Source organism: Haliotis cracherodii, unplaced genomic scaffold (assembly GCF_022045235.1).
Source record: "Haliotis cracherodii isolate W230 unplaced genomic scaffold, xgHalCrac1.p SCAF_5, whole genome shotgun sequence".
Classification (NCBI taxonomy): Eukaryota; Metazoa; Mollusca; class Gastropoda; order Lepetellida; family Haliotidae; genus Haliotis; species Haliotis cracherodii.
The window spans coordinates 43,477,152-43,492,980 of record NW_027266308.1 but is presented as its reverse complement, the minus strand read 5'-3'; the positions used below and the strand labels follow the sequence as shown (position 1 = coordinate 43,492,980).

Below are 15,829 nucleotides of genomic sequence, written 5' to 3'. Positions count from 1 at the left end.
GCTAATTAGTTTCATTAGTTCACGTGACTGTGACTTCACACAACACAACTTTTGCTGTAGATCGAATTGTATACCTTATTTCGCTTAACCATGAAAAAACAGCTTTTATCAAAATCGCCCGGCGTGTTGCATTGGTCGGGATGCGATTTATAATAGTGAACTCTTGCAGTATCACCACGCCACTGCTTCCCGAGGTATCATGGAGGTAACGGAATAAGCCGAGTGGGCTCGAATGAACCCACCGTAAACATATGTTTAAGTTTTGAGTTCCAAACGTCTTAGCACTGAGATAGCTTTGGGAAATTGGGCCCAGGCGAGTATTCCTCGGCAACCACGGTTGATTTTCAGGGTCCATTGGTCCCCTCCGTCTTGAAATGGTGCCAATGTTTAGTCGATAGCCTCAGACAGAGGCTGATTATTCTGAAATAAACTGATGCAGCGTTTCCACAATGCCAGTTACAGACGCGTATATTACACTTGTCTTTCTGTGATAAATTGTTTGGGCGATTTGACTTGCAGGAGAGCTGCTCCAACATTAAGGGCAATAACCAAATGGCTCCTAAATATAAAACCAATTGGACACTTTTAAGAACAATATTTATAGATAAATACCCCACTTTGGTTATTTGATTGAAGATTAGTAGTGGACTTGTCAAGATCACTTACTTTCACATTCAGGTATAAATACATCTGAAACTATGTCCGTTATGTTGAGTCTTGTAGATACATCTCAAGTGTGTACATCTTCACATGTTTCAGAAGTGGTTTCTGTGATGTTCCAGGATTAATCTTAATTCGGAAAAAACTAAAACATTAATCTGCCAATATGGACTCAATTCATAACAAACCTGTCGATGCCCTTAACCGGGATAATGATATTTCCTGTTATAGAATATGGCCGACTTGAGAGCGAAGACAGCTCAGACAGGGTTTAATTTCAACAAATGTTATTCAGCTCACCTAAGTAAGAGAAAATTCCGCAATCAATTCACAACTTTAACTGGCTAATCCATGGATCGTATGAACACTTTTATTCATCCTTAACCTGCACTCTTGTTCAGTTATATATAAAATATGTCAGAACATTTTACTGAATCTAATATACCAATCCTCATTTTACATCCCATTTGTATGGAACGTCAGCCTGGAGAGGGTAAGGTGGGTGGATTGATCCTCGACCGTGTGATTCCAAATGTCGTACAAAGATAATGGTTGATGTTTTTCTGCCTGTCACTCGGCATTTAGATGTTCGCAAAAAATGTCTAAATTAAGAAGTAAAGTACCTGTGGTCGTCAAAACCATACCCATGCTGTGTTCCTGGGACCTGCCTCACTTATTGGACTGTTCTCTCCCATGAACATCAGGTGCTGTGGTAGAACCGACATACTGTTCATAACAAAGGCTAATGCCAACTCATTCACTCACTCGTTCCAGTGATGGTTGTTGGAAATTACTATCTCCACGAGTGAGTTGGGTTTAACTGAGCTTCGAACAGTATTCAAGTTGTGTCAGGGGTATCAGCTTAATGTGGGAGGCTGTGACACCTAAGACAACTGGGCTGTCCCCTGCCGCCATCTGCACATGGGTAGGTGAGTGAGTTTCGTTTTAAGCCCCTTTTAGCAATATTCCAGCGACATCACAGCGGGGGACACCATAAATGGGCTTCAAACATTGTACCCCTGTCGGGAATCGAACCCAGGTCTTCCACTAGACGAGCTAACTCTTTAACAAGTAGGCTACCCGACCTCCCACCATCTCCACATGATCTTTCATAGCACAGAGCTGTGTGAGTAAGACATTATCATATCAGAACTTCTTCCAGCAATATAAAGAATGGGCTTACAAATGTCCCCATGTAGGGAATCTGTGTGACAAGCAAAAACTTAGACCATGCGTCTACCCAACTGCCTCACACAGCATAGGCTTTGTTGTAATGTAAACATACATAATGAAGGACAAAATTAAATTACTCAAATTACAGGGCACATCTGTATCTACTGAAATGAAATGTTGGCTGAGAATGCAAAATATATGTAAAACAGTGAAGTGAGAGTGAATGTTGTTTAAGCAGCGGTCACTGCCACACCTATATCATTGTCGCTTGATGGTAACTAAGTCCAGAACAAAAGAACGGTTGAAAGCAGGATGTGTTTCTTTGTAGTCTAAAGGTTAGGGTAACCTGTAAACAACTGAGTCTGGACCAGACAATCCACTGATTCATATTATGAGTGTCAACCCATGCCATCCAGGTACAAGACACAGAGTCAAAGACGTCACCAAACCAGACAACCCGATCCTTTAATTTGCATATTATGACCAGCATAGGTTGCTGGAAACCAATTCTAACTCAGAATCAAAAGCATAAACATTCTTCAAATCCATCTGATAATGATGACATCACCATCCTGGTTGTCACTAGCTACCACCCGATCATCATCATCATCATCCTCCTCATCATCTGCAAAGGGCAGTCGGGTAGCCTTGTGGTTAAAGCGTTCGCTCGTCACGCCGAAGACCCGGGTTCGATTCCCGACATGGGTACAAAGTGTGAAGCCCATTTGTGGTGTCCTCCGCCGTGATATTGCTTGAATATTGCTAAAAGCGGCGTAAAACCATACTCACTCACTCACGCACTCATCTGCAAAACATTCATGAAATCTCAGTCTTCTGAGACTGCTAGGAAAGGTCCTTCACTGCCTCAATGATAAGTAAGTCTGCCTTCATAAATACAGATTTTATTTATATCAATTCCAGTCAACCATCTGACATATATACAACTATATGTTAATGTACACAGAAATGGGGGGACTGGTCATAATGCTCATTTACTGAATACTGAACAACTTCTTCATTCCACCAGCAGTGGATTTACTTCCAGATGTGGTCCATGCTAACATCTGAGAGAGTTTGGGAGGACTTCTAAGATTTAGGGAATTCACCCAAGACAATACATACTGCTCCACTCTCTATTTATTTCCTTCAGGTCTTGTAAAAGTATTCAAATCTACAGTAAACTATGGTTATAGCAAACTCAAAGGGACCACAAATTTTAGTTTGTTATAACTGTAGTTCGTTATAAGCATATAAACAGCATATGACAGGGACCTAAAAACCAGTTCGTTATATCCGCCAGTTCGTTATAAGCATGTTCGTTATAAACGTAGTTTACTGTATTTTTACTTTGATATAATACAACATTGATCAGAAGTCATATAATACAATTATATCTGAACATGTTTTATTCAATTTTTGGAAAATACTGGAATGACCTTATTTTCAAATGTCATGCAATTGAAGAAGTAGTATTCATATGCTGCAATTGTGTAAAGCCAAACATTAACTTACAAATCAATATAAATGACAAAAACTGAATATTCCCCAAGAGCCATTAATGTTTATGAAGCTATCACAGATATTACTGGGATGAAACAATATGCCATGACAAATGACACAATATGTCACCAATGAATCTAAAAACAAGGGCAGTATGCGACAAAGATTGGCTTGTGCTGGTTTGTATTGTGTTCGTCTAGAAGTACTCGGTCAGCCGGTTGTCACTCCGTAGCTTCTGTTCCAGTGCCATGTACTTGTGTGGAGCCATCTCCTTGTGTCTGAAACATGAATACAGCTTTTTTCAACCCAACTGTGACATAGATTAACTGATTTAACCAAAAAACGTGAGGCCATAGGCGGATCCAGAGATGGGCTTTGGGGGCCCTCCTCAAAATAGTCAGTCCTTCTCAATATAGTCAGCCCTCCTCAAAATAGTCAGCCCTCCTCAATATAGTCAGCCCTCCTCAATACATTCAGCCCTCCTCAATATAGTCAGTCCTCCTCAATATAGTCAGCGCTCCTCAATATAGTCAGCCCTCTTCAATATAGTCAGCCCTCCTCAATATTGTTCACCCTCCTCAATATAGTCAGCCCTCCTCAATATAGTCAGCCCTCCTCATTATAGTCAGCCCTCCTCAATATAGTCAGCCCTCCTCAATATAGTCAGCCCTCCTCAATATATTCAGCTCTCCTCAATATAGTCAGCTCTCTTCAATATAGTCAGCCCTCCTCAATATAGTCAGCCCTCCTCAATATAGTCAGCCCTCCTCATTATAGTCAGCCCTCCTCAATATAGTCAGCCCTCCTCATTATAGTCAGCCCTCCTCAATATTGTTCACCCTCCTCAATATAGTCAGCCCTCCTCAATATAGTCAGCCCTCCTCATTATAGTCAGCCCTCCTCAATATAGTCAGCCCTCCTCAATATAGTCAGCCCTCCTCAATATATTCAGCTCTCCTCAATATAGTCAGCTCTCTTCAATATAGTCAGCCCTCCTCAATATAGTCAGCCCTCCTCAATATAGTCAGCCCTCCTCATTATAGTCAGCCCTCCTCAATATAGTCAGCCCTCCTCAATATAGTCAGCCCTCTTCAATATTGTTCACCCTCCTCAATATAGTCAGCCCTCCTCAATATAGTCAGCCCTCCTCATTATAGTCAGCCCTCCTCAATATAGTCAGCCCTCCTCAATATAGTCAGCCCTCCTCAATATATTCAGCTCTCCTCAATATAGTCAGCTCTCTTCAATATAGTCAGCCCTCCTCAATATAGTCAGCCCTCCTCAATATAGTCAGCCCTCCTCATTATAGTCAGCCCTCCTCAATATAGTCAGCCCTCCTCAATATAGTCAGCTCTCCTCATTATAGTCAGCCCTCCTCAATATAGTCAGCCCTCCTCAATATAGTCAGCCCTCCTCATTATAGTCAGCCCTCCTCAATATAGTCAGCCCTCCTCAATATAGTCAGCTCTCCTCATTATAGTCAGCCCTCCTCAATATATTCAGCTCTCCTCAATATAGTCAGCTCTCTTCAATATAGTCAGCCCTCCTCAATATAGTCAGCCCTCCTCAATATAGTCAGCCCTCCTCATTATAGTCAGCCCTCCTCAATATAGTCAGCCCTCCTCAATATAGTCAGCTCTCCTCATTATAGTCAGCCCTCCTCAATATAGTCAGCCCTCCTCAATTTAGTCAGACCTCCTCAATTTAGTCAGCCCTCCTCACCTGTTGAGCCTGAGTTCCAGGATGTGGATGCGGAACATGGCCTCGCTGCAGTAGTTGAGGTACTCTTCCTCGTCATCCTTCTGCATGGACACCTGGTTCTGCTGGTACCAGCCCTGCTTCTTCTGCAGCTCCTGCGTCTCCTACAGCATCAGTGCATGAAAAGTTAGTAATGTTATTTATTATTCATAGAGTTAGAAATGACCAAGTCCATAAAAATCATACGTGCACTAGTGCAAATATCACTTCAAGCACACCAGTGTATTGTTTTAGTCATCCGAACGCCATTGTGACATGAGGTCGGAATGACTAGAAATGATCTCATAGCTAAAGATTGTTGTGTCATTCGACAAATTGTGGTTTTCTAGGACAGCCATGGTAATCAGTACATTTTCTTAAAGGGGGTCTCAAAATGATTAAGAAATAATAGGTAATAAAGAAACTATTACACTCACACATGCGTCATAGTGATTTTACGAAAGTCGTGTAAGAATTCATGTATTACACTTGCTCAGGAAATACATACTTTCATAAAATCAGTGACACACATGCTTGTATAATAATCTCTATGTATTACTATGTATTATTACTCTCCATAAAACATCATGGCGACCAAAATCAATAAATTACTTCTGAGAAATATTTCCTGGACAATAGTAAAGTATCCTTCACCTCCATACAGCATGGCTACTACCATAAATTCAACACCAGAGATTTTAAATATCTGCTGCAACAAATTATCTGACCTACATTGTCAGGTGACAGTGATGAATGACACTGGATGTTTATGAGATAGGGCGAGTGAGAGTAACACTGTCACCTTCAGCAACTGGTGAACAAAGCATCCTATTCCTAAGCTCAAACTGTAAATCTACCACAATGTTCCAGTGATAACAAGGGGTTGTCCGTCTTACCTTTTCGAACCTGGCCTGTATGAGGTTCGCCTTGTCAATGAGCCTCTGCTTGAGGTCGGCCAGACAGTCCTCCTTCAGCTTGTAGGCCTGGGTGCGAGATATCTTGTCCGGGTCACCGATCTGGGCCAGGAAGGGTGCCAGGTAGTCAATCTCCATCTCCTGCTTCCTCATCTTCTCCTCCAACTTGATACGTTCCTGGAAAAACACATCCTCTAATAATACTCACTGGACCCTGAAGAATGACCTTCCATTTTCAGTAGCAATATTGGTCTCCTGGCCCTATATTTCTGAAACTAAACCCATCACCCTCAAGGGCAATGGGTTTTTATATGAGTGGGTGAATGCTCTTAAATTCCAAACTCAACAATTTTGCAGAGTATTCCCGGTCAGAGCCAGGCTGGTCAGTGCCTGAAAACATGAACAATGGTCCACGCCAATGGAGCACCATGAAATGCAATCATCAGAGTCACAATGCCCGACCACTCAATCCTTTTGTGTTGCATCTAATAACCAGCAATGGAACGCTGGGGAACCTATTCTAACCCAGGTACCCATGGAGAGGTATTCATGTCAGCTGCAGCACTGACTTCTCAGAGCACAGCCATGACTTCAAACACCATTTCCTGTCAGTTAAACTGCTATCTCTTTTCCAGAAAATCATTGAGGCAGGTCTCTGACTGGGAGACCCTATTTTGAAAGATGACTTGATGGATGTCCTGGGAGTCTCACTGTGTTTATGACTTCATGTATTTAGTGTAAGGTTCCCTGACAGGTACAGTGACATGCTTACCATCTCTCTCCTGTGTTTCTTTGCTTTCTCATTCCTCTCTGTGTCATACACAGAAATCTCCAACTCTGAGTCACTCTCCTCCTTGGTTCTCTCATCCAGGATTTCCTTTACCTGTTATCATCACCAGGATTAGATACGGAAGGTGGTTTGATGTGGAAAAAACATAAACATTCTGCTCCTTGGCATGTTCATTTTATTACTAAAAGAGAAACAGCTTGGACAATATTAAAAATATTCTTTGTAACCTTAATGAAAGCAAAGTTAATCTCAGTGTAAAATGAAATTATTTCACTTGTCAGTCTGACTATTATTCCTTATAATCTCCTTGTCACTAACCTCCTCCTCAGACTCTCGGAGACGCTCCCGACAGAGTTCCTCAGCCTTGAGGAGATCCAGCAGAGTCTGATAGAGCTCCACCTGTTTATTGTAGGGAGCATTGGGGTCCACCTGAAAGCAGGGACAACAGGCATGTTTAGCAATATTTCATTATGTACACATATATGAGGCATGTATTAAGGGAGTACTTGACGACATGAGGGCTATAGGGCTATATGGGACTTATCATGAGACGGGACATCTGGATTACGGGGCTGGGACTTCCGGACTACAGGGTAACATCGGGATTACGTGCTGTGCTGTGCTGTGCTGTGCTGTGCTGGGATTTCTGGACTCCACAGACAACAAGATAACTGGACATTTGGATTACAGGGCTGGGACTTTGGGACTACAGGGTAGCATCAGGATTACGGGCTGGGCTGGGCTGGACTGGACTCCATAGACAACAAGATAACTGGACCTTTGGATTACGGCGCTGGGACTTCTGGGCTAATCGTGACTACTGGACTACTTTAGTGAGGTGAGGTAAAATGTGGTATAATGTCGCATTCAAGAATATTTCCCTCACATAGCGACGTACATGCACGTATGTGTTTGTGTAAGCTTCCCCACTGAGATACCATGCCGCAGTTTGACATGAATACCCCACTCAGACACAGTATACTGACTCCAAGCCGACCAGTCCTTGTTGCAGCCCCTTAATGCCGAGCGCCAGACAAGGTAACAACAAGTACCATCTTTTATCATCTTTTGGTATGACATGCCCGGGAATCGAGCCCCGGACCTTCCGCTCTCCGGGCGGATGCTCTACCACTAGACCACGGAGGCTGTGGACTACTTGAGTACCTGGAATGTCTGGTGCATCTCTGGAGTCCAGGCCAGCACAGCTCCCTTCTCCTCCCAGTTAGTGGGCTTGCTGAACTCCCTGGTAGATGACGCGATTCTCTTGTCCTCTGTGTGGCACGTCAGGAAGATCTTGTCATCTGACATGGTGAAGATCATTTCTGCAATGTCACAGTTGGCTGGTTTGGATTTGTTTCTGTGGAATTTTTGGGTCATTTTCTGAAAAAGAAAAAAAGGGAAGTGATACATGTTTTTAAAACATACAGTTATTGATATAGTTCTTGAAATCAAATATACATGATCCTACTATCCCAAACTGCCCTTCAGTACACACTGTCAAAAGCTTGCTTGGCCAACATGCTTCTGATACTTTAAACAAGTGGCTAAAGTTGCCAACATAGCTATGTTCCATACCAAATACTGTAATCCCCTTAATAAGCACCCTTGATCTTTTAAAAATTAAATTAGTTAAATTTTCTGCCAGAGATCTAGCAATAGAGAACAGAATGAAATGTTTTCGATAATAGTTACAGGGCAGTTACATAACTTTTTAACTGTAAAAATATCTGTAGTATCCACAAATAAATAAGTACTGTCATGACAATTTTCGGGCTTACTACAGGCACTCATAAAGATTACATACAGATTGGTCTAGATGTTGATCAGGATGCGCTTATTGGAGCGAGGCGCATAAAATGACTATTACGGTAATGAAAATAATCAATACATGTTATGTGCAAATAACACTTTCAAGATAAAAACTATTGCCAAGAGATAATAACGCACAGAACCATCAAGGGAAAATCGATGATATTATTGCCAGTTAATTTCTATATTCTCTCTTAACCATCCATTTGCAAAACACTATATTTGCTGCTGTCAGTCAGATAGTCCACATGAACATAAACATATTATATTCCATTGATGTCGTGAACACATGGAGATGGTAGCCCTGAAGGACAACTATTTCATTACTTCCAGTAATAACCCACACAAGGATGGTCAGTTTCAAGAATGAAATAGACATGAAAATAGACATTGTATATATATATGCATATTACAACATCATGTCCAACTGAAAACAGATCTTTGCGTAAGACATATGCTACAGGGAATAGTCATTCCGAACAGACACCACTATCAAGCTGTCACTCAGCTTAATTCGTCTATTTCCAAAGGCAAGAGAACCAGAAAAGTGGTCCTCATGTACATGGAGCATGAAGTTCATATTACAAATTTGCCATAAACACCTGTGGCAATGATGAGGAAGGAAATACGAGCCACCTACGACTGTAACATACGTCACTGCAATCAACATAGAAATAAAACAGTCTGGTTTAAATACAGTTCTCCGCATTGCAGCTCTGTGTTTCCTGCCAAGCCAGGGGCTAAATATGCCCTTGTGCGTCATGTATTTGGCTTGTATTCGCCGTCAGTGCTGCACTTGCTATACAATTAGAATCCTTGTGCAAGCATGGCTCCAACAGACTGGGTGGGGTATTGTGGGAAATACTATTAATAAGGAAAATTATTAACAAAATCATCCTAGCATGTTGATTAAGATTTCACATGTTGCAATTTCTATTCTAGATCTGTGAGCCATACATAGTTTGGACATGTGATGGTGCAACTTCTATTTCACAGAAATCTGTATGAGGTGATTGCTGTATGTTTCAATATACATTTTATTCAACAATATTTTGACACACTCTATTTTTTATCCTGTCTTGTTTCATTTTATATATATATATATTTTGATCCATCAATATGTGTCTCATAAATTATGCAAATAAACCAAAATGAACAAACTAGGTAAAAATGATAACATATGAGTGAGTGAGTTGGGCTTAATGCCGCTTTTAACAGTATTCCAGTTATATCGTGGCGTGTCAGCTTAATGTGAGAGGAAAGCCCGAAGTGATGTAGGTCTCAGGCTTTTACACTGCTGACAAACCTAGAAACATAATCGGGGCGAACCGGGATTCGAACCCACAATCATAGGTTTTTGGCATGCCCAAGGGACGCAACTCTGCACAGCGGTGATAACATATGAAGTGTACATTAACAAAATTATTGTGAGTGAGCGAGTGAGTATGGTTTTTTGTGCCTTTTTAGCAATATTCTAGCAATATCATGGCGGGGGACACCAGAAATGGGCTTTACACATTGTACCCATGTCGGGAATCGAACCTGGGTCTTCAGCGTGACGAGCGAACGCTTTAACCACGAGGTTACCCGACCGCCCCTTATAAAATTATTGTGATTTCCTCCCCAACCATGCTGTTGATTATCTTATGTTGAACAGATTGTTTGTTGTTTGTTTTTTCATCCCATACTCAGCATTTTGATGGCAGCCTATAACAGAGTGATTGATATCATGAGCAATGATCCATGTGGTCCGAGTACGATGACAGGCTACCAAGACCAACTGTCCAATCCACTAATTGCCTAATAAGGTGAGCATTTGTTGCTGTTGACCCTAGATTCTTGTAATTATTTGCTTGCTTCTGGGTAATCTTTCTAACCCTGAATCCCAACAGGGGCATGTTGTCATGGAGAATTTGGCTTAAATTTGATCAAACAATAACAAAAGCTGGTACTTTGAGTTACACCTCGCATCATTTAATAGACTCACCCAATAGCTTTAGTGTGGAGAGGTGCTCAGCTAGGTGCAATTCTGTTTAACAGTGTAGATTTCTCTATACAGAAAGGTACCTGGGCCACAACAAACCCTTCAGCTCAAGTAAGGACGATTGTTAGTTGTTTAACACCTCACTCAGCAATATTCCATCCATACACTGACGACAATACAATCCAGTGATATTACGTCACCTATTTGTTCCAATCTGCCTACAACGCTTAGTGAACTCTCTCTTTGACCACCAGACTTATGCAAAAGTGTCTTTGAGCAGATCCAGTCTGGAAATTGGCGTTATATAAATTTATACATGTATATTATTATTGTTGCTGTCATTATTATTATTATTATTATTGTTGTTATCATCATTATCATTATCAATATTATTTATAGATTAAAAATAAAAAATGCAGCAAAGAGGGTTTGGCACAGTCAGGCCGGTTAGGCTCCCATAACATAGTGCTTTTCAGGCCAGACAACTTCATCTAAGTGAAGGACTCTGCAAGATTGCTGATCTTCTCAAAACACTACACATAAACTCGATGAGGTGGTTGTTCAGAAAGCCTCTCCTTGAAAAACTGAGTCTGGGCCGATTTGATATGGCACTTTGCTTGGTTGACACTCATTTCTGCAGTACAGAACCATCAACATAATCAACACTGATATTGAGATTATGTCCCACATCCTTGGCTCGTTTTAAAAAACTGTGGAATGCCTTGTTTTCATCATGAGTCTAGACATGCTTCACAAGAGCATCATCAGACAAATAAATGTGTGCAAAAGTGCACAAAACTTTATTGTTGTTGTTGTTGTTGTTATTATTATTATTACGAGTAACAATCCGTGCCCTTTAGGTATGATGCCTAGCAATCAACCAAGTGAACAATCCTGAACGGCAAATCCACTAAGTTGCCTCTTATGACCGACCAGCACAGGTTGCTGGGGACCTCTCCTTACCTGGAATCCCCAGGGGCAGCTCAAGTACAAGGCCTACACATTAGCAGGCTTGGTATCAGTAACTTAGAAGAACATACATCTAAAGACATCCACGGTGCAATGTACATGCTTCTAACTTAAAGGGGCACTGATCTAACGCAATTCCCCGGGACTGGTTGTTGCCTTTGTTATTGTTTTTTCCCAGTGAGTACCCGGATGTATAGCAGAAATCTAGACTAGTTCGCGATCTCTGCTGCGCAATTCGTAAGCGCATCAGTCACTTTTATGGGTAGTAATAAGGGCGTATGGTCACACTGATCAACAAAATGAAATACAGTTTTCGAAATAATAAGGAAATGTAGGTATCTTTGTGGGTAGCATCGGTAATGTTGACGAAGTTTTGATAAGTCACTTGCTTGGTAATTTTGCGATTTTCGTTTACACTATTTTGACTTGCAACACAAAGTAAATATTTCACCTGAGCATTGCTTTTTTCATAGTGTGTATATTTTTGTACTGTCAAAATATGTAACATTTTCAAATTAATTTAAAGTCTAAATATTGAGTTATTTTACAAAGTGACTGAAAAAACATTTCCATCTGTATTATTATGATAACGAATTCCAAACATTTTGATGTTTAATGTCATCACCAAGAGACTGAAAATGTTACGTTGAAAAGTACATGTCTATGTTGTTTGGCTTCTAATCCTACATAATAATCTGTTGTGATGTTTGTATGCCCTTTTGATCGTCTTAATCAACCTGGACAGATTTTTTAGTCAAAATGGCTGAAATATTTACACATTTTACAAATTGCCTGAGAGAATCACATTTTACAAATTGACGGTAATATATACACACTTACAAAGGAAAAGACCTGTGAAAACAACGTCTATCGCGCATTGAAGAATTTCCCAACCAAGACGTAGAGAAACAAGACCGAATCGGTTCAAATGAAGGAAAACAAAATGCAAATACCATAATTGCAACCTACCAAATTTATGTGTATAAATTTTAGGAGCTTCCTTGTTCGAGGAATGTATCCGTGAATATCCACACAAAGGAACAATATCCCACTCGTCTGCAGCTGTACAAAGAAACTTATTTGATGTCACGTGTCTTTGTAACAATCAAATATTTTAAAAGATATATATCGTTTCGGGATATTATAACCCGTGTTCGTTTCTCAACTGATCACTTGGATTGTTTCAGGTGTTTCACATAGGTGTCAAGTCTCAAGGGTCGGCTGAGAAAGCCCACTGACAACTATTTTCATAACGTCCACGGTTCCTAAAAAATCCATTGAGAGATAGATAACAATGAGCAATCAATCAACGTATTATCAGTTAACCCTTTGAACAAAGTATGTTGTTTTTACATCGGCACTTCACACCATGATATGAGTGTATTCCCTTTGTTTTAGTAAACCTAGACATGTAAACACTAACTTTTGACATATCCACTGTGCAAGATAACAGTGATTAATCAATCAATGTATTTCCTGTTAATCCTTTCATGACTAGGAACGACTGTTGATTTACAAAAGAAAGTAAATCAACTGATCATTCACCTCTTGCTGGTCTGCCACGTGCATATTACATAACACACATTTCACCTCACTTCAAACCTGGATTTAGATTGAATAATTACCCCAGACACAATAAATGCCAAATGGCAACCTTTGTCAGGTAATCTAAGTGGTGCTACCAATAATTGTACCTGTAATAAATTCATTAACTGAGCATCAAGTGAATGACGACAAATACACAAGTGTAGGGTTATACGAGAAAACGTGGATGACAACAAGGGATTAGTAATCGTATTATCGACGCAATCCGAAATCCGAAAATGCTTTCACTGCATAGATACTTTTTTTTAGTATTAAACTATAACCATCTGGGGTATTTCCAAATGAGGACATCCGATGAGCTCCGCCGTTCTTTTTGTCTGTTTGTTTAGGCTGAAGAAATTAATTAACATGCACCCTTTGTCGAAATCTTTATAGATCACAGTTAACCAAACAGTGTTTATGCAAAAATTCGTAAAACAAATATTGCCTCCAGCCTCCAAGTTTATTTAGCTGACCTTGCAGACGGTAGCCCAGTCTCTGGTCACGCTCAGTTGCGTTGCGTATCATCCGGGTACTCACGGGGAAAAACCAATAACAAAGGCAACAACCAGTCCCGGGAATTGCGTTAGATTAGTGCCCCTTTAATATAGTGTGCATGTAAACACTGAGGCCATCAACGAATTCATGGTAACGTGTATAAAATATTGGTGTTGAATTAGAAATTGCTTGGATTTAATGCCATGTTAATGCAAATAAATTCTGAGAGAATCAATAATAATTGATTTGCATGAGTTGTATTTTCACATATCAAGTTTCAGAATTATTCCTGACATTCAAATTGTCCTTCAGCAATCATATTTCTAAGATTTTAAACCTCGATCGTGAAAGAAATTGCTAATTGGAGGAACTTGATAGCCAAGAAAGAATATCTAAAACCGATGAAACCCTATAAAGTCTCAGTTTTCAGTTGAATTAAATCCTTTCTTAGGGACACAAAACCACCAGGAAATTGCAAATTGCTAGAAATTATTAGTTTAAACTCACCTTCTACTTTGAATGAATATAATGTGTACATTCTTTGTAAAACATAGTACAGATATCATGGATATTAGAAATGTTGAACAAATATTAATAAAAAATATATCAGCTTCACATTTCAGTTAAAATAGACTTTCCATGATTAAAATCAATATTTTCATAAGGTCAATACGACAATTAACTGTATATATATATAACTCTTGATGCTTAATATGCTTCAGTGCATTTATGTCTTATGTATTTCTGCTATTTGCATTGAGAAAAATGGTTATATCACACTCTGCTGTTCAAGTTCACAAGTTTTGTAAATATTCAGCATGAAAATGTTTTCCATTTCAACACATAACTCTCCTCATGAGATGCCATTTTGGAAAAAGAACGTCACTGACATCAATAGACAATATAGCCCAAAATAATTTCAAACATGATGAAAATATAACCTTTTTAAACTTGACAGATGGAAAAAGTTCTGACTTTCAAAGAACCTCAACAAAGACTTATTACACAAGAGGGAAAAAATGAATTCCTTTCTCAAAATTATAAACATACGAACTGGCCGTAAGGAAGACTGACACTGACGTCAAGACAAGAAAGAAATGTCAAGCTTGCCGCTGAGATGTCAAATTAAAACTATTTCCAGCTTGGTCAAATAGCTGCCGCTAAAGAAAAGCCACGCAGAATAAAACTATAATGGCCTCCTACTGTTGGTAGGCATCAAGTCGACAATTAATACCATCACTCGGATGTTGGCAGTGACAGTGTTGGCAGATAATGATAGCTTGATAATTTGGGGATTACTGGTAGTGAGGCCTTGCTGGACATGACAAGGGGCTTTGTCAATGTTAGATAATCAGATGAGATGAGCATCCTCAGTGTGTCCTTCTCTCAACACCGAACATGGAACCTGACTGGTGAAGGGCAGCGTCTCTTATAAGGAATCTTGTACAGATCAGTTCTCATGATTTTTTTTGTCTTAGAAAATGCCAAGCTGTCATCGAATTTGCTGAAATATGTGTCAACTGTTTGCACACATATTCTTTTATTCAAAGGGCTAACAATTTGTTTTGTGTTTTACTGTTTCATCATTGTCACAAAATAGAGGACGCAAAGTTGAAAAACAAACATTATTTTTTATATATTTCCTTTAACAAACTCGAAGTTAAGAAAAATAGATGTTTACAAAAGCTTTGTTTCATCTTAAAGTCTTGTAAAGATTTCTTCAATAAAACACAAAAACAAAATGTGTCTGGTCTGAGAAAAAAAGCCTTCTTGCTGTTCCAGATATTGGGAAATTATTTCATTCCTATTCACAAGTTCAAACATTGTTGACGACTTTGAGACAAATAGCACAAAGAATTAAAAGCATATTTGAATATATATTTAGTTCAGCACATATCCGACAATTTCCGACTCAAGTTCATTTACAAAATTAGGAAGTTAAAGTTAAAATTAAACTCTGCAGTCAATAAAATTCCAACCCTGTAAATAAGTAAGTATTGACGAGACCAAACTGTGACTGAACATGCTGAAAGCATGGTCACTGATCCACATTCTCACGGCACAACACACTAAAGTAGCCAAGACATCCCTGATCCTGGTTAGTGGGCTCCTAACACAAGCATGGGTTACCATGGTTACTAGGGACCTTATCCTTCCCAGTATCATATAGCGACCCACATTAGGACACTATGACATAGCAGTACACAATGC

General features: G+C 39.8%; 1 protein-coding gene across 1 annotated transcript in view; it reads right to left on the bottom strand.

The window, feature by feature from the left end:
• Nucleotides 1–3,084: 3,084 nt before the first annotated feature.
• The window catches only part of LOC139443499 (dynein regulatory complex subunit 7-like), a 28,542-nt gene continuing 15,797 nt past the window's right edge, over nt 3,085–15,829 (bottom strand). Inside the window, exons 13-18 of the mRNA XM_071224485.1 lie at nt 7,939–8,154; nt 7,093–7,203; nt 6,757–6,867; nt 5,967–6,161; nt 5,056–5,195; nt 3,085–3,611 (exon numbers count right to left, since the gene is read on the bottom strand). Coding sequence (XP_071080586.1) covers nt 3,530–3,611; nt 5,056–5,195; nt 5,967–6,161; nt 6,757–6,867; nt 7,093–7,203; nt 7,939–8,154 — 855 coding nt within the window. The 3' untranslated portion in view covers nt 3,085–3,529. The remainder of the gene's footprint in view (nt 3,612–5,055; nt 5,196–5,966; nt 6,162–6,756; nt 6,868–7,092; nt 7,204–7,938; nt 8,155–15,829) is intronic.